Source organism: Emydura macquarii, unplaced genomic scaffold (genome assembly GCF_026122565.2).
Source record: "Emydura macquarii macquarii isolate MOO-44397 ecotype Brisbane River unplaced genomic scaffold, CSIRO-AGI_Emac_v2 contig_2795, whole genome shotgun sequence".
Lineage (NCBI taxonomy): Eukaryota > Metazoa > Chordata > Testudines > Chelidae > Emydura > Emydura macquarii.
The window spans coordinates 129,507-148,754 of NW_027132932.1; the positions used below are offsets into that span (position 1 = coordinate 129,507).

General features: G+C 40.1%; 1 protein-coding gene across 1 annotated transcript in view; it reads left to right on the forward strand.

Moving 5' to 3' along the window:
* Positions 1-19,248, forward strand: part of POLN (DNA polymerase nu) — a 187,022-nt gene that overhangs the window by 104,682 nt on the left and 63,092 nt on the right. The window contains exons 15-17 of the mRNA XM_067567696.1: positions 15,550-15,607; positions 17,079-17,156; positions 18,196-18,310. Coding sequence (XP_067423797.1) covers positions 15,550-15,607; positions 17,079-17,156; positions 18,196-18,310 — 251 coding nt within the window. The remainder of the gene's footprint in view (positions 1-15,549; positions 15,608-17,078; positions 17,157-18,195; positions 18,311-19,248) is intronic.

Here is a 19,248-nt window from a genome sequence, read left to right on the forward strand (position 1 = left end):
CTTTGTTGTCCCTGGATCTCAAGAATGATGAGTCTGATCTCTTCCTGTCTGTGGAAGCTGACTTAAATAAGATTTCATAGCCTAAGGCCCTATTCAGTTTTCCAGTACAGAAAATCCAAGTCCAACAGACTAGAGAATGAATACCTCTAATATCTATGGAAGGGCTTTTGTTGTGTGACAGGCACTCAACAATCTCCACAATCTCTGAAATGCTACCTGTTCCAGGTGTACCATCTCTCACTAGGAGGAAGAGAAGCACATAAATATTCCTGCTCTCTTAATTCATCCTCATGTCTGCAGGGTTTTTATTGGTCTTATGGTGAATTCAGTGCTAGTGCATGCTGTCACACTTCCTGAGTTAACTGCACCTCTGCTCCCCACCAAGAAAGTTGATGGCTATGGGCCTAAGACCTCCCTTTGAGGAGGCCACAAGGGAAGCATAGCTTCAGCGTCAGGGATTTGCATTAATTACCCGCTTTCCCAAATAGTCTTTAGATCCTGGAGGAAACATTCTTTAACTCTGTAGCAAGGCCATAAAGATACATACAGCATTTATAAGTTAATAAAGTAATCTTTGAATACCCCATGTTTCCATAGCATTACATCTGTCACACATGCTTCAATAATTGGAACTTTTGTTTATTTTTAATGTGTTTATGGGTTCCATGTTTGAATTTATGGGAGATATTCCCCTGAAGCTACTCATTTTTAAAGAAGAATATTTAGCTGCTGGGACTTCTGCTTGTATGGTTGGAGAACTGAGATCCTTTGTTATGTCTCTGTCCTATCATTGAGTTTTTTCCAGAACAAGTAGTGTTCTGCTTTCACTTGGATTTATCTCAAAGGTTAAATGATTTTCATGTTAATTAATTGTTTAAATGACCCTATGTATAGAACCTTCTACTTCACAGAAGGTAGCTTTACACTGCTATTATATATAAAGTCAGTGTGTAAGTTTTCCTTCTTTTGTACACTGCTTTTCAGAAAATCTTGTCTGTTCGAAGCTGAAACAAGGGCCAAGCAGCATGAAAGACTTTTGTTGCTTGCATTTAAAGGACTGCAACCTATAAGTGTGGTGTAAGCCAGTATGTTGTAGTCTTCTTTCACCCAGCTCTCAGGGAATGTTATTTAGATTGGGTGGTTCTTCACTTTTACTCATTCTTTCATGCTTTTACAACTTTTCAAACTGAGAGAAAGTACTTAAGTACTACAGTTGATTGACAGGTCTTGCTTCCTTCTTCCTGATAGATGGAGCCATAACCCTGATAGTTACGGCTCTTTTGGATAACATGGGAAAACAGGGCTATCATCAACTGCATTACCTGTGAGTAATCTTTCTTTTTTGAAAAACAGGGTCTGTGGCTTTGTCATCAATGAAAAGGTATGCCTTTAATTTGTTAGTAGCCACTAGGTGGCAATTGCACACAAGTCAAACCAGCTAACTCAGACTGCATATGCGCACTAGTTCCAAGCTCTGATGTTGTTACCATGGTGACTTTGATCACTGCCATACTTTCCCTATTTATTGTACTGCATACTGTATCTCTCTAAACCATAAAGACATGACCTTGGGAAATCTGTCTTTTTTTACTGTAACTATTTGTCTCACAAAGTTCCTGTAGAAATGTTAATAGCCAAGTATTATTTTTATTCTTCTACATTGAGAAAGCTACCATGATCAATATTCAAACAATGGAATTTTCCAAATGGTAAGTCTTATAGTACATACTTTTCATCTTTCTGTAGTATAATCTCTCTAGAGCAGTGTTTCCAAAGCTAGGTGGTGCTAGTTTGGTTTAGGATAGCAGGGTTGGGGAAGCCCTCCAGACCCTACATCCACATTATCTCCCCGCTGCAAATGTACTGCTGCAAGTGGAATGCAATTTCCATCCCTACTTCTGCAGCAGCCATGGTTTGTAAAGGAGCAGCTTACCAAGTACAGGTCTACAGAATCAGGAAGCAGTTCACTGGCCAAAACTTTACATCTGTTCTCTCACGACACTTAGCTGAGCTGTGAGAGCACATCTTGGCTCCACAGATCTACCAGTAGGTGCCCCCTTGTGATGGGACATACAGACCGCACACTTGACAACGCAGGGTTAAGGAGCTGCTCTGGGCTCAGGCAGCTCTGCCATGCCACACCTGCAAGGCATGCACAGGCTGGAGGAGGAGCTTAAAAGGGGATAGAGCAGCTTTTGTTACTTGCTGGCAGACCAGAGACGAGAATAGACCTTTGGCTCCTGAGAAAAGGACTGACTGAAGGCAGGAACTTCCCAGACCACGGCTGTCCAAAGGCCCGTTCCGGAGGCAAGGGAGGGCCAGATTCTGATGCAACTCGAGAAGGATCTTTTCCCTCTATTTCCTATTAAGTTAGTTTATTTGCGTTAGTTCCTCTTGCTTTTTTTGTTCATGGGCAACCTCAGAAGGGGAGAGACTCTAAAGTGACCTGGCTGGAGGGTCAAGTCAGGAAGAGGCAGACCACCACAAAGACAGAGTGGCTGTTGGCAGAGACGCGCAGTAGGGAGAGAGCTACTATGCCACTCCTGGCCACAACAAGGAGTCAACCCCTTCGCACACCCACTTTGAACATGTATGTAGGCTTTAGGTGAGTACAGCTAGCCAAAAAAAAGAGGGAAGAGCAGGGAGCAAAACTTCATTAAAAAAGACAAACAAAAGAGAGGAAAAAAGACAAAAATAAAAAAAGAAGACACATAGAAACTGTGTTGGGGACAGAGTAAGCAAAGTTCTGGATGGTGTCTGTACACCAGTCCTTCACAAGGATCCCCTGCACAAAAGTGCTGGGTAGCATTGCTTCAGAAGCACAACAATATTAAGCATCAAAACTTGTTCTCTCATATGTTCCCTTGTGGGGTTTGTTTTCTCTTGAGAGCTGACAGAGGTCCCCTAATTCTCTTCATGAACTTCACCAGAACTCTGAGAGGAAAGGAAGCAAGGCAATATCAATATGTAATTATGGTCTGACTATGGAAATAGCAGCACCATCACTATTGTTAGCATTCATAATGTGAATCCAATCCAGGAGAACAATATATTCAGGGAATATGGTAGAAGACTTCACAAGTATGTTTTGTTGCTGGTAAAATAATTTATTTTTGCAGAAATATTCAACTCATGGGTTAATAAAATGGAACTTTGCTGGAAGTAGAAGGAAATTTGGGCTTTCCTTGAATATTAGGGGAAGTGGTTGAATTTCCGGGGCAAGATTTCTGAAAGTAATTGAACCTGACAAGATTAAAGCTATGGTGAATATTTTCCTTTGCTTGCTTTTAAGAAATTGATTTTGAACAGTGTTACGATTTGCCTTTTGCTAATGCGACTTGTAACTACTAACTTCACTAACAGCATGTTAAGCACTCATTCCAATGTCTATGTTATTTGCTTTAAACTTGAGGGGTTAGAGGTCATGCCTGGCCATAGTGACAGCCAATGGATTGTCAGGGTCAGCCATCATATTACAGTGTGTGTGAAGTGGCAGAGAATGTAGCACTGCCAAAAGCTAAAGGAAACTGCTAATTTCATGTTCATTCTAGCTGTGCTGTGCTAGAATGAACATGTCCACATAGCCACAGAGTATGTCTACATAGCATTTTGAAGTGAGTAGAAGTGAGCCTCCCCACGCAGGTCAACAGACTTGGGCTGGCAGGGCTTGCACTAGCACTCTAAAAATAGCTGTATGGTCAGCCATTTGAAGTTGCAGCATTGTAGGAAGAAAGGGGTGTGACTGAAAGCACCCTTGTATTCACACCCTACACACTGTTGTAATAATCTTTGTACAAAATATGCCTTGTGAGGTGTCATCTGAAAACCAATAATTCACTTGTCAATAATATCATGGTGAAATATATGTAGCAAAGTTCTATGTAAAGTCATGAAATCTCCCTGTATGATGATATTAGCACATGTTCAAAACCACAAAGCTCTGCCTAAGCAAAAGTTGTTAAATAGGCCTATCCTAAATAAAGGAATATATGTTTATCTCAATTTAAATACCGTATGTCTCCATGTATAAGATGCTCCCATGTATAAGACGCACCTTAATTTTGGGGCCCGAAATTTGAAAAAAAATGTATTACGGTACATCACCGGCAAAGCTTCGCAGGGGTGGGAGGAAGGGCCCATTCGGCGGCGGCGGCGCGCGTACCACCCAGCCCTGGGGTAAGTACCACTGTATAAGACGCACCCAGTTTTTAGACCCCAAATTTTTCAAAAAAAGGTGTGTCTTATACATGGGGAAATACGGTAAATAGTAAACAGGACCAGAAAGACAGCAGGGGGAAGATATGGAAAGAGACAGAACTATTTGCATTTCAGCAAATACAGGTAGAGGAGAAAGAGCACGGAGCTTCCTTCATGACCAGACTCCTTGTCACCTTCCTTACTGTTAGAATAAACTTTTGCTTTGAGTGGTGATCTTCAGAAGAGTCTACTTCAAAGGTTCAGGTTAAAAGAAAGGGGCAGAAACCCCCACGTTCCTTCTTTCTCCTAAGAAGACAAAAGGCACCAGCATCTTTGGGCCTCTAGGAAAGATCCTGACCAAGGAAAGAGTTAGTCACAATCTTGCTGGAAGACTGTGAGTGAGAAAAGCCATCTTGAACAAAAGCCTTGAACCAAGACTTGTTAGGCTGAATTTTAGACTTTTATATGTGTGTTTTCACTTTTATTTGCTTGTAACCATTTCTAACTTTATCTCTTACACTTGCATTCACTTAAAATTCCATCTTTTTTTGTTAATAAACTTGTTTTATCTTTAAAAACAGTGCTGTCTTTAAACTGAACTGTTTGGTAACTCCAGTTAAAGTAACCAACTTTTGAATATTGACTCTTTACTGGGACAATGAACCTTAATAACTGAATTGTCCAGGAGAGGGCTGGACATTTCAGAACACATGTTTTGGGTGGGGCTGAGCTCCCTCACTAACCTCTAAAGAGGGACAACTATGTGGGTCTATCCCTCCGCAGGGAATTTACTTGGGGGGGGAACCCTGAAGATACAAGAGTTCAGACCATGAGACTTCAATCCAAGGGGAAACCCTGAATCCTTCGTTTAATCCTGAAGATCTCCTTATTATTGGACTCTTTATGTATACCCTGAAAGAGGTGAACTTGCAAATGTGACCTGGATGGAGGGCTGAGTCACTGAAAGGACATATCGCTGCAGGACAGTCTGGAAGTAAGAAGGGGAAATGCGTGGTAGGACGTCAACCTGCCTGACCACTGGGCGGCACTGGTGGTGAGAGTTCCTTTTCACAGGGCCATAGAACCAGTTCCAGTCTAGTACTAGGGCAAGGATTTCTATTGCAAATACTTTCTGATTCCAAAAAAGAAAGGAGATTGATGGAGATTGATGATAGATCTCGGACTACTATGTGCCTTCCTGAAATTACAGAAATTCAGCAAGGTGACTCTCTCAGCTATAATTCCATTGTTAGATTCTGATTGGGTCACAGCCCTTAACCTTCAGGACGTGTATTTTCATGTTGCTATTCACCCCTCACAAAAGATTTCTCCATTTTACAGTCAGTCAGGATTACTTCCATTATCAAGTACTTTTCAGCCCCTTCTCTGTTCAAACAGTATTCTCAAAGACCATAGTGGTGGTAGCTGCTCACATATGTTGACTAGGAATAATTTTCTTCACTTTCCTCCATGATTGGCTACACAAGGGCCTGTCAAAATGGATCTTGGGATGCATAATATTCTACTATGAGCTGTACAATGTCCCTCTTGAGGGCAGCATGAGTGCACATTCCATGAGAGCCCAAAGAGCCTTGGTAGCTTCCCTCAAGGATGTTCCTATTATTGACATCTGTAGAGCGATGACTTTGGGTTCTGTACACACAAGCAGCTGCATTGGATGCTGCCTTAGGCAGGGCAGTTCTGTGTTCTGTTGTGGCATAGATCTCTGGGTACCTGCCTCCTTGAGAGGGACACTGTGAACCTGAATTGCACTCCACATAAGAAAAAACACTTGAAGGAAAGTTTAATCACTTTGTAGTAACAGGAGTTCTTCAAGATTTGTTGTCCTTATGTGTAGTGGATTACCCACCTTCCTTCCCCCCTGCCTCAGTTCCCTGAGTGGGTCCTACTGGTAGAGAAAGAACTAAAATGGTAGTGGTCCAGCAGCTGTCTTTATACCCTCAGTGGAGAGGACAAGGAAAGTGGGGGCATGTGTGCAGACCAAACACACATTTGTAGAAAAAAAGTCTTTGGTCCCAGGTTATTAAGTGCATATACAACCTGGAATGTACTATGCATAGGGGCAATACATCTCAAAGAACTCTAGTTGCTATAAGTTGAGTAACCTTTCCTTATGTCACATAATAACTGGGACTTAGTCTCCCATTATCTGCCCATCAGAACTTCTGTATGTGTATCATACTTGTTCTTTCTTACTCCTTATTTATAAAAATATATACTGCTATACAAAGATGATTGAGCAGTCTACTGAAGTTTGTAGGTTAATTTTTTTTTACCCATGACTAATATTATTCTTTATCTGGCACCTCCACAAACAACTACTAATATTTTTAAACTAATTCCAGAGTTCTCTTGTTTATCTTCCAGTAGACTAGCCTGCTCTTTTGATAATCTAGAAACAGTGAGGAATTGCTAATTGTGGATTCTTTCACAACTAGCTTTTTCTTCCCTGTTTAGAGCCTCCATTCAGAGTAACATAACAGTATAATAACTTGAGAGAAAATGGGTTTTTTTTCTGTGTAACTTCTTACAATCCTGTGGATGTCCTTGTGTGACATTATAGGACAATAATCACAAATCAGGATAGAATTTATCACACTGTCACAGTATGGTACTCGATACATAAATTAATAAGCTATGCAAAGTGTTGTTAGAGAAGTTTTAGCCATATTCCTGAGGCACGTCAACTATCCACCTCTGAAATAATAAATAATACTTTTAGAGAAATGTTGGACTCACGTATGAGAGAATTTTGATGTGGAGGCTTCTTGTAAGTTCCTTGTCTTTGTTTCTCTACCTTCTTAAATCTCTAAATGCTCTTAAAAATCAGCATTAGCCTGCACACATTTTTCAAATTCTCTTCTGAAGAGTTATTTAAATTGTAACTTACTGGCTATTTTACATGAGAAAATAGATACAGTATAATTTTTTCTTGCCTTGGAATTGCATGAGTGGCATTTTTAAGAGACATTAATAAAACTTCTGAAAATATTCTAAGATTAGCATGATGGATACTGTACTTGCATTTGGTGTTCAGTGAGAATAGGAATGTAATGTAATGTTTTCTTTTACCTTGGTAAAGTAATTTTTAAAGGAAATCTGTATCCATTTCACTTTGTGCAGGAATTTGGAAATTCACAAATTCAGGCGCCCCAATCAACAGGAATAAACTGAAAGTTATTGTTTTTAAAGTTTTTATTTACAAGTGGCATTCCTTAACCTAGAGCTGGAAGCACATAACTTGTTGAGCAGTGTCACTAGCCTTGTGAAAGCCCAATGGAAAAGATTATAAAATAATGTTCAACCAATATTAAATTGTCAGAAGAAAAACTTTAAGCCACATTTTTCAAAAGTGGGTAAAGTTAGGCTCCTAAATCTAGATCTAGACATTTGAACAAGTGGCCTTATTTTCAAAAGTGCTGAGCATCTAGCAGCTTGCGTACCCACTTACTGTCCACATTATTCATACTAACAAGCACTTAAACACCCATTTACTGTACTTGTATCATGCACATAAATGTGGATTACATACACACAATATAAATAGCTATCATTTTGAAAATTTGGCCCATGCATTACAAATCACATTACTTTACATCAGAATGGCTATCAACACATATGTTTAGAATTGCTACTTTCAAGTAAAGAATTTAAAAAAAATACATTTAAAACTTTTTAATTCATGGTAAGAAGTGTTTCTTTCCTTCTCAGTCTGCACATTGGTGAGCTGAGAAAAATGCTCTTAGATTTCCCTTAATGTGAAAAAACAATAGACTTCATTTAGTAATGCATTATATATTTGTTTGTGTTTTAGTCGAGGCCCATCTTGTACACATTTAATTGTGAATACCCTCATAGTGATACTGGGGAAAAGCAGTTTTACTTTTTTCTATTTTTTTCCATTATTAGTGTACATGGATTGCTAAAATTTTTACTTAATTTACTTTTCAATTTGATTGCAAACCTTTTAGTATTAAAAGAATGGTTGTGAGCTCAAAGCTGCATAGGGAGTGACTTTTCTTATTTTGAAATTGTACATCCCTGCTCCCAACATTCTTGAATCCTCAAACGTATAATTTTGACACATTCGTCTAACCACTGTTATGTACAGATGTATTATATGAACTGATAACAATTGGGGTTGACACATTATCATATGCTAGGTGTTACATGTCATGTATTGTCATATGTTACCTGTCCAGGCGATGGGTGTCACAAAATAACAGGAGGAACTTATCATAGATGGCATGTTTCACACTTTGCTGATAGTCGCTATTGGTTGCAATCATTCCTTTCACATTTTTACTGGTGACTCTTATAGGCTGTGAACCTAGATCTTTAGAAGTAAAGGCTAAATTATTATCCCTTTGTGACATCTAGCCCTGCATTGTCATCTTTACTGATAAGCCTAGACAGTTCTCAGTTTTTATCCTTGCAGATTTGCTGAACTTAATAAACAACTCCTCCGGTAATTTATTATAAATTAAAAAATGCAATTGTAGTAACTAGCACAAGCTCATGGAAGCTGGTCCATAATTTGGTGCTATAATATCTGAAAATAATATTTGAGGTAAGGCAGGTTAAAATTTAAAATGCCTTTTATCTGAATTATTATATTTGATGGTGCATCCACAAATCAGGATCAGCATGGACAATAAGAGTCCTTCAATAACAAACAATTCTGTAGAATTCAATTTTATTCCCAAAAGCTACAACAACTGCTTTAGAACATCTTATGACTTTGGAAAGTCTTTTGATTTTTGCTTGAATCCTATCCTTACATTAAGTATGATTCAATCAGAAATCCATCCTCATTGTTCAAAGTTTCACAGTACACCAGAAATACTATAGTAGAGAAGGGCAAAGAGCCATAGATGTCTTTCTTGTTTAGTCACAGAAAAATTGACAGCAGTATATGCCAATCTGCTTTTAACAGGTGATGGTGCTAAAGAAAATGGTGAAGAAAAATGTGGAATAGCAAATAAAATGCTTAATATAGGGCAAAACTTAGCCTTGTTCTGAAGAGATGTGCTAGTAGAGGAAAAGAGTATACAGAACCCTTTTTTCTCCAGGTCCCTCCCATCAGTGTATTAGCAAAGAGGGATTTTGCACTAGATTTAGGCCTTGTCTACACTACACAGTTTTGTCGCCAAAACATGGAGGTGTGCACATTAAGCTCTACCCACTGATTTAACTCTCCTGTGTTGCCGACAAAATAAAACCACCTCAGTGAGAGACACAGAGCTTTTTGCGACAAAGTTAGAACAAGACAGTGTCAGTGTAGACATTGTGCTTGTTTATGTTGTTTTAAATGGCCTCCAGGAGGTGTCCCACAATGCCCATCCTGACCACTTTGGTCAGCAGGTTGAACACTGCTGTCCTTCAGCCAGATACACTTCAGCCACCCCTCCCACTTTAAAGGGAATTTTTTTACTTCTCTTCCTATTTGCTTGGAGTGGAGAGCTCACATCATATCTTCCCAGCTGACCATACTGGCTCCTCACAGCAAATGCGTGCCTGCCTGGAGTACACTTGGAGTTGTTGGATCTGCTAGGTCTATGGGGAGAGGAGGCTGTGTAATCCCAGCTCTGCTCCAGCTGTAGGAATTTAGATATCTATGGGCAGATTGCTTGTGGCATGGTTGAGAAGGGCTACAAGCAGGACACGCATCAGTGCTGTGCAAAGATCAAGAAGCTGAGGAAGATGTACCAGAAGGCCAGGGAAGCAAACTGTAGCTCTGGTGCTGCACCTATGACCTGCCACTTCTACAAGGAGTTGGATGCCATTCTTGGTGGTGATCCCAACTCCACCCCCGAGAACCCTTTGTGGGGCTGGAGACAGCAGCCAGTAGACTCACCCTGAAGACAAAGTAGTAGACGAGGAAGTGGAGTTGAGGGATGAGGTGGGACAGGCAACAGGGTCGTCTGGTAGCACAGTGAGCTAGGACCTCTTCTTGACTCCAGAGAGTTCAAGCCAGTCCCAGCACTCTTGCTCTGGCACACATGATGCAGGACAGGGGAGCTCCAGTAAGTGCTCATTTTAATTTACTGTTGCTCGGTTACATGACGTAGACCTGTCCTTTGTTTCATTATATGTTAGAAGTGGGTTAAGAAATTTACAACACCAGCAATGGGTGTGTGCGCGTCCCATTCCCCGATGAGCTACGTGGAAAAGTTTGTTAATGCATACCGAGATTTCACGGGAATCCTTCAGAGTGATCTCTAGGAAACTTTTTTGAAGGTATTCGCCAATCATCTGCTGAAGGTTCCTTGGCAGAGCTGCCGAAGGTTCTTTGGCAGAGCTTTGTTTCTTCCACTGCTGTAGGAAACTTTGTTATGCCAATTGGCAATTACTTCTGCAGGAATCAAAGCAGCACACAGGCGAGCAGCATAGGGACCTGAACTGAAAACACACACATACAGGAGATGCAGCCTTGTATCCCCTCTGTTACTCTCAGGAGTGAGATTTCAGCTTCAATCACCCCCGCCTGTGGAAAATGGTGCTAGAATTTATATAGTGTTCCTAGGCGCTTGCAGTGATTCCCTTTGGAAACCACCCAGACCCTTTTCCCCATCTTGGTCCTTCCCCCTGAGGCTGAACTTACCATGTTTAGGGTGCTAGCCGAGCTGTGTGCTTGCCAAGGAAGAGTGAGAAAGAGGTGTATTTAACTATAATGATTCAGTGCTATAAGTGCATGCACAATACTGCCTCTGTTTATTGTTTCTTATGTTTCTGCAGATGTGCCCTTGAGGAAATTGCACATGGGTGGCAGGTATAATAAGCTTGGGGAGGTTAAGCCCTGCCCCACACTCCACCCCAAAATTACTGACCTTTGCCTTCCCCGCTGTCCCAGGAGAGCCTCTGCAGTCAGTCCCTGACTCACGGTGCTTTTGGAGCATCCCGCCTCTGTGACCGTTTGCAAGCACTTACCATGTGCTGATTCTTTGCTGCACTCCTCAGTGCCCAGCATCAGTCCCCGGAAAGGCCAGGTGCAAGCTGGACTCCAGGTGCCTTTGGTAAGAGGGTCCCTTTGCCTGTTACTCGTGCCTCTCGGGGGAAAAGTGGAGCAGGGGACAGGGCCACAGTTTGAACCGGTGCTCCCCCGCCCAACCTTCCCAAAGGCAGGAGTCATGTGCTGCCCATGGAACTCCCTACACACCGGAGGAGCGCCTCTATCAAATAAGGAGGCAATCCAGGAGGAGTAAGAAGGACAATTGCTTGATGCCAGAGAACACGATCACAGGGTGTGGAGAGAAACAATTAATGAAAAATTGAAAATAGATAGCCAGGAGAGGAAGCAAGACCAGGAGTGTATTTTAGAGGGCCAGGAGCAGATGATAAAATTGATGGAGGACCAAACAGAGATGCTGAAGTTCCTGACTGCACTGCAGTCAGAACCACATGCATGCTTGCCTCCCCCTGCAGCCCATACAAAGCTGTGTGCCATGCCCTCAAACTCCCCACACACGTTCCTTGAATGTTCCCAGCTCGTCACAGTAACTGTTGCACTCCACCCCTTCAGACAGGTTCCTTAATGACAGCTGGACTTACACACAGCTAGGAGAGCCTCCATTCAGAGAATGCTCCTCAGTAGAACACTCTTTCCAAGAAATTGAATTCTGTGTATTAGTTGTTTAATAAAAATGTACTCAGAGAGAGAAAATGAATCTTTATTTTGGTCCTACACACGGAGGAATTCATACACAGTAGCAAATGGCACATTTGCAGACTACAATTAACGCTCGGGAAGCAATCTTTTCAAGGGTCATTCCAGGCAGTAAGTAAGCAAAGTCTGGCTGAATGCACTACAGAAAGACACATTGCTGGGGCTCATTGTCAAAATGCTGCTTCATAGCTTCCCTGACTTGAATAGCCCCGTTGAGTCCCATAGCTTCACAAATGTTATGCAGAGTACAGCAGGAAGCTATGACTATGGAAATATTTTCCTTATTGAGGTCTAACCTGCCAAAAAGACAGTGCCAGCAAGTCTTTAATCTGCCAAATGCACATTCAGTGGTCATTCTGCACCTGTTAAGCCTGTTGTTGAAGCTCTCCTTGCTGTTGTCAGGGTGTCCAGTGGAAGGCTTCATGAGGCATGAGAGTAAGGGATACCTTGGGTGTCCCAGGATCACTGTACATTTCAGAATCCTCCATTGGAACCTTCTGGTCTGGAAAGAAAGTCTCTGCTTGCAGTTTTCCATACAGGCCAGTGTTCCTGAAGATGTGTGTGTCCTGCACCTTCCCTGAGCACCCCACATTGATATCAGTGACACGACTCTGGTGATCCATTAGTGCCTGCAGTATCATAGAAAAGTAGCCTTTCTATTGATGAACTCTGTCACAAGATATTCTGTGGCCCAAGTTGGGATATGCATGTCATCTATCACCCCGCCCCTCCACAGTTAGGGAATTCCATTGCCACAAAGCCATCTACTATTTCACACATGATGCTCAGAGTCTCAGTCCTTCGTAGCAGGAAGCAATTATTGACCCTGCACACTTGTATGACTGCAACCCTCACAGTGGACTTCCCAACTCCAAACTGATTTGCAACTGACTGGTAGCAATCTGGAATTGCCAGCTTCGACACAGCGATCTCATTTCTCCACCAAGAAGGCAGCTCTTGTTTCGATGTTCTTGTGCCACAGGGCAGGAGTGAGCAGTGCACACTGTCACGCTAGTTGGATTTGGGGGAAGGGGGGGGCATTTATTATATTATTTGACATCAGTATGTCAAAATCATAACAATTTATGTGCGATATGCCATGTCAGGTACTGTTAGAAAGGCTATAATGTGTTAAGTAAAATGATGATGTTTATGTTCATGTGTTATATGTGTAATGGAAGTTATGGATATGTTTGATATATCAGTAATTCAAATTGTGCTGTCTAGGTAATGCCACAGACAGGATGGCTGCAGAACAATAGTCTGCCTAATAGCCCATTGAAACATTCACAGGTGCAAGGGGCCTAGGGGGAGATGCCAGGGATATACCTGATGAGTCACCAGGACTTGCTCATGTGACTCTGGACTCCATTTTGGCTCCTGTGAAATTCCACAAGCAGCATGGCAAGGGCCAGAGGATATATAAGGCCGAGGCACTGAATCCATTTTGTCTTCAATCCTGTTCAGCTTTCAGCAACTTATCTACCTCTGGACCAAGTCATCTGCAACTGAAGCTGTGAAACAAAGGACTGAGACCCATCCAGGTACTGGATGTATACCAGAGGGACTATACAAGTCTGCAAACTCCACAATTCTTCTAGAAACCTGATGTATATGGACTTTCAAATCATTTGTATGTATATAGATTGTTTTAATCCTTTAACATTTCTCTTATTGTTTATTCCTTTCTTTTTATAATAAACCTTTAGTTTCAGTTACTAAAGGATTGGCTGACTGTGGTATTTTGGGTAAGATCCAAACTTATATTGATCTGGTACTGTGGCTGACCCTTTGGGGTCAGGAGGAACCTTTTTAGTAAAGAGCATAGAGTTTAAATAACTGATCTCTTTACTGGACCTAGTGGCTGATTGGGAGCCGGAGACTGAAATGCAGTAAAGGGGGCTGTATGTATTTGTGTACTGGCTTCTTGATAACTGGTTTGGGGAATCAGAAGCACAGTTTGTGGCTGGTTGGGAAGTCTGGCTTCAGTGCCACCCACCAGAGCTGGGAGAATCTGCTCTCCTTTTGCAGCCTGCCCTGACCTTGGCATTTTCAGGTGGCTATCCTAGATGCGGACGGGCCACAGACACAGTTCCATGAAAGTGGCTTTGAGCAACTGAAAGTTCTGCATCCACTGATTGTAATCCCATACCTGCATAATGATGCGATCCCACCAATTAGTGCTTGTTTCCTGAGCACAATAGAGGCGATCCACTGAGTGCAGCTGCTCCGTGAATGCCAAAAATTATCTGGAATTGTTTCTTTCCATGGCACACAGCAGGGAAGGCACCATGGATTCCTGTTCAGATTGCAGCTCATGAAATATTGCATGATCAGTCATGTTGTGTTCATAACGCTTATTACAAGACTAGAGAGCAGTGCTGGCTCCATGCTTTCAGACCGAGACAGTGGGCACACAATTTACAGGTACTGTTGAAAAACAGCGCCAAATGTAGTTGGAAGCTCATTGAATGATGAGACAGAGAAAACTGCATCATGGGGATGGTGAGCCCACACCCATAATGCACTGTAATCCATTCCCTATTCCCACAACACTTAGGGGCAAAAGCTGGTGAGTTGTACAGTGGGATAGCTACCCACAGTGCACAGCTCTCTCGATGAAAGAGCACCATGAATGTGCTCCGCTGACACAAGGAGTATTGTGTGGAGATGCACAAGTGATGTAGTTATAGCAGTTTATGATCATCAGTGTAATTTGAGTGGACTTAACTCTATAATGTACACATGGTCTTATATTAGGGTTCTGGCTCACTACTCTGGCTGGTGCATCACAGCCCTGGGGGAAGTGAGCTGCTAGCTTGAGGGTGTGATCAGCCTTTCAGTGTGTAAACCACAATCTGCAACAAGGATGAATATTGTTTCTCTAAAGGAGCAGTAAGGTGTGCCCAGCTATGTGTTTCCCCCACTATTCCCAGTTGCCCTGAAACATCCTGTCTTGCACTGACAGATTGGCTCCAAGTATATACAGTACATAGAATGGCTACTTGAGTTAACCAAAAACATATATTTTAGATAAGCAAAATAACTATTCTGTGTTTTGTGATATGAAAGAGTCTAGATTTAACCCCATACCCTAATTTAATGATTATTAAACCAACATAAGTAACCTGCATAAATGACAATTACTCCACCCAAAACTTACTTCAAATCTCTCTTATCATAATGCTGCCTTTTCTTCTCTTAAGCCTTTTAGGCTTTCTTGATCCTCAGTCACGTAGCCTTCTCTTCCACTTAATGTGGCTTTCCAAACCACACTCAGTTTTCATATTTTTGCTGTACTTGCTTCTCTTTCTCATCTGCTGATACAGTAATTTGGTTACTCTACTTAATCAGACTCTCTAAAAACCCCAATTCTATACTTGAAGTTTTAGTGACATTTCATGACTTACATGTGAGTGTATTCTGTACATAATTATCATTTCCATTAATTGAGTTTTGTCATATAATTAAAAATGCTTAATTTTACATAATATATTTTACAATTATATATATGTATATTATTAAAATATTGTTTAATATACGACAAACAAAATATGTTAACATTATATAGTCAATCAAACTAATCTTTTATGTTCTCCTAAATTATACTTTTAAAATACAGTTTCAATTCCTGTACATTTTTACTCCCATTATTTTATTTATAGAACATCCAAGGTATCTCCAAGCATCCAGTTCAAATTATTAAGAAGCAATATGTAAAAGGTAAAGGTAAAAGTTTTTGTTTATGTAGTTTTATAAAACTACATGCATTTATCTAAGTGTTTGAGTAAAAATATGTGATCAAATACTGTTAAAACATACCAGCATCTCAAAAATACTACATTCTAACTGTAGTTATAATAAAACATCTTTTAAACTAAGCTGTTTTCTGCTACTTTTTGCCAGTACAGAATGTGGGTTTGCTGCCTCTTCCTTGACCTATACAAGCAAGTTCATCAACTTAAATATTCTCTGCTCTCCCAGCCAATCCTTCTATCTTTAGCTTGTATTTTTTCCACAATTGGGAATTTCCATAGTTGCAATGGAACCAAGTTATCTTGCCTTATCTTACTAAGAAGTGTTTCTGTGCCTTCATCTCAGAAAGCGTCTTCTGGATAGGTGTCAATGCTAGATTGACTAGGCCACGTAAATCAAACTGGCAGCTAAGGACTAAATATCCTTTGATTGCTAGTCAGATGGATGCTATAAACTGGATTCAAGGAAAATAGTACAGAGAGGGCTGTAAGTCCTAGGGAATCATGACCCAAGCGATAGGGAGAGGACTGGGCCCATAACAGTGAACTGCAGTGTAAGAGAGACTTGCTTACTTAACTTTTTATTCCTGGAAGTAGATGCACAGGACCACAGTGTAGAACTGTTGCTGCTGCTGCTTTGTTGCTTTTGGTTTTTGGAGGGAGTGGCAGCTGGCTTTGAACAGGAGGCTTTGCAATAGGATACAGTTCAATATAATGAAGCAAAAAGGTTTATATAAGTGCAAGTGAAAGGAAGAGCAGAGTTTGGAATAACAATAAAAACCTTAAAATAATGTCTGTCTGAGAGAAGATAAAACTCTGAATTTCTAAAGCTGGCAATTTGTTTGTAATTTCCCATGTTACTTTTAGCTATTTCCCATGTGTGCAAATAGTGGATACATATACATGCTATCCAATGTGTGCTATAACACTTAGGCAGATCTAGACTGAGTCTGGCAAAATTCATTAATGATGCTCATGGACCATACGTACTTCTCAAAACTACATTTATTCAGGTTTTCCTTCCCTTTGAAAACTTCTCCAGATATCCTCATTTCCTCCTTTGCAACTTGTACAATCAGTTGGTAACAATCAGTAGTAGAAGAAATGTTCTGTGCTTCCTGCAATGTTGCCTTTGCTACACCAAGTAGGATTCCAGTAATGCATTCACTTTTACTCATCATCATGTCTTTTCTTCTGTAAAGACTCAGTACACATAGAAATAATATTTCTTTAGGAAATTTTGTCTGCAGTAGAAAATTAATTCATTGTTTATCTGTTGAGTACAAGGTAAATGCTGTTAGATGGCTTAACTTTTCATATCCTAGTGTATGTAGTTGTGTCAAGTAAGTCCTGTGCTTAGCAACCTTGCCTGTTTCACAACAAAGTTTTGTTGTTTTATTTCTGTGATATAGTATCTGTTTCTCTCATCTCCCCTCCAGGCAAAAAAAATGAAATAGTAACTATTTCCCCAAGAACATTGTTTGTTTCAGCTAAAGGATATACATTCTTAGCAGCAGGTAAGATAATTTCCATTATTAGTTTTATGATTGTTTATTATTAACCAAAGCCCTGTAATCTCCGGTGTCAGTCCACATTTGGATGCCACTACATCTTCACTGACCTTGCCAAGAAAAGCATTGATGTTAAGTGCAGTTATCTTCAAGAGTGGTCTGTTCCTTACAAATGGAGTGTGACTGTGTATTATAGGCAGTGGCTTGTAGCAACATCTATTTTTAAAGCTACTTAATACTTTTCACTATAAGCACCTCTTTTCAGTGGCATATAACTTTGCCAAACTTTAATCATTCATGCAGAAAGTTTTCATGCCTTGGGCAAGGTTAATTGTGGCATTTCTTAACTTTCTTTTGACAGTTTTTTTGTATGTAATATATATGTGTAGAGTGTGAATCAATTAACCTTCGGAGCATGGTGCAAAGCCCTTGTCTTTATTCGTCACCCAGGCTTTTTCCAATGAAGTAATGTATGTTTAATGCAATGTTTTTTACATGGAAAGTCTCTCTTGGTTAATTATGTTAAATTCTGTACTATTGGGATTTGTATATGCACTGGAGATATTGTGATGGGTACATAATTAAAAATGGCAAAATGAATATCAATCCTTGAAAAATTAGATATTCAACTTGTAGAAGTAGTGAAGATATATGATAACATGCTACATGTATGAGATTTTAACTTGGCATCCAATGCATATTTACTATGCCATTATTTGAATTAATTTTGGAAGCTTGTTTCAAAATATCTTTTCAAGTATAGTAGTTTCAGGGTAATCAATAACAATGAGCAAAAGAACTTGCTTTTAAATAAACAAATTGAAATAAGTTTAACAGGAGTGATTTTATTAGATATTGCATCAGGTCTCAGGTGCACATTGCTGCCTATATCTTTAAGTATAATCTTTTGTGGAAAAAATATGAATTGTATAAAATTGTCACCTTATAACTGAAAAATATAAATGGAAATAAATATGGATAGGCTGTTAGAAAGTATAATGATAGAAAAGTTTCAAGGGTATTAATTGAGAGTTTTATTTGCTAGATTTTTCTCATATTGAACTACGAATCCTGGCACACCTATCCTGTGACCCAGAACTTCTGAAACTATTCCAAGAACCTGAAACCACAGATGTGTTTACTACACTGGCTTCTCAATGGTAAAAGTACATTTACACCATCCAATTCAACCTGTGGTCCACAGGCCTCTATGGGTCTGCAGAATATGTCTAAGATTTCTAAAGGGGGGTCTGCACATCCATTTGACATTTTTTAGAGATGAAAAAAGGTTGAAAACCACTGAACTAAACCAACAAAATGATAAAAGTACCTTCAACCATTGTATTACTGAATATTCAAAGTGAAATCTTGTATTTAGGCACAATGCTTATTTTCTTGAAAATCTGATACTTTTTCAAAAGGGTTTTTCACCCATGTCCTTCAAAGCAGTGCCGGGGTTTTATTCATCCCCTTCTCCTCCACAGTTTTCCTTACCACTGACTAATATATGGATGACCTGTCTCAAGACTCAATTAAGGCTGACCTAGGTGAGCCTGATGACTGGAACTGGTCAAATAATTCATTGCAAGTAATATGTTATAAATGTTGACAATTTTTCATTGTACAATCATTCACAAATACATTTTAAAAGGATCAGCTCAGTTGTTGACCAAGATTAGCTTAATGAAGGATTGCAAAACGTCTTTTCTGTCAGTCATGTCTCCTGATGATAATATTCTCTTCAATTTCACCACAAGTATTTTGAAAACCTTGGACATCTGCCAAAGGTATTGGAATCAAAGTTCTACCTGTACAGGAAACTGAGAGAGGACAGAGCTCATGGGATTCTTGTGGCTCCAATGTGGGCTCTCCTTATTGATATTTCAGTCTCATGACAGACCATTTGATTCTCAGGAGAAAGAGTGGTATTTCAATCCGTACTTAATTAAGTCTTTCTCAACCCTAATCCTGGGATTATTATTGTTTGTTGCTCTCCAGAGAAAGGACATCAGTAGATCAATTCCAATGAAGAAAAAATGGTGTATTTCTAGTAACTGCATTATTTCAAGTGTACTTATTATTATTATTTAATGTTTTG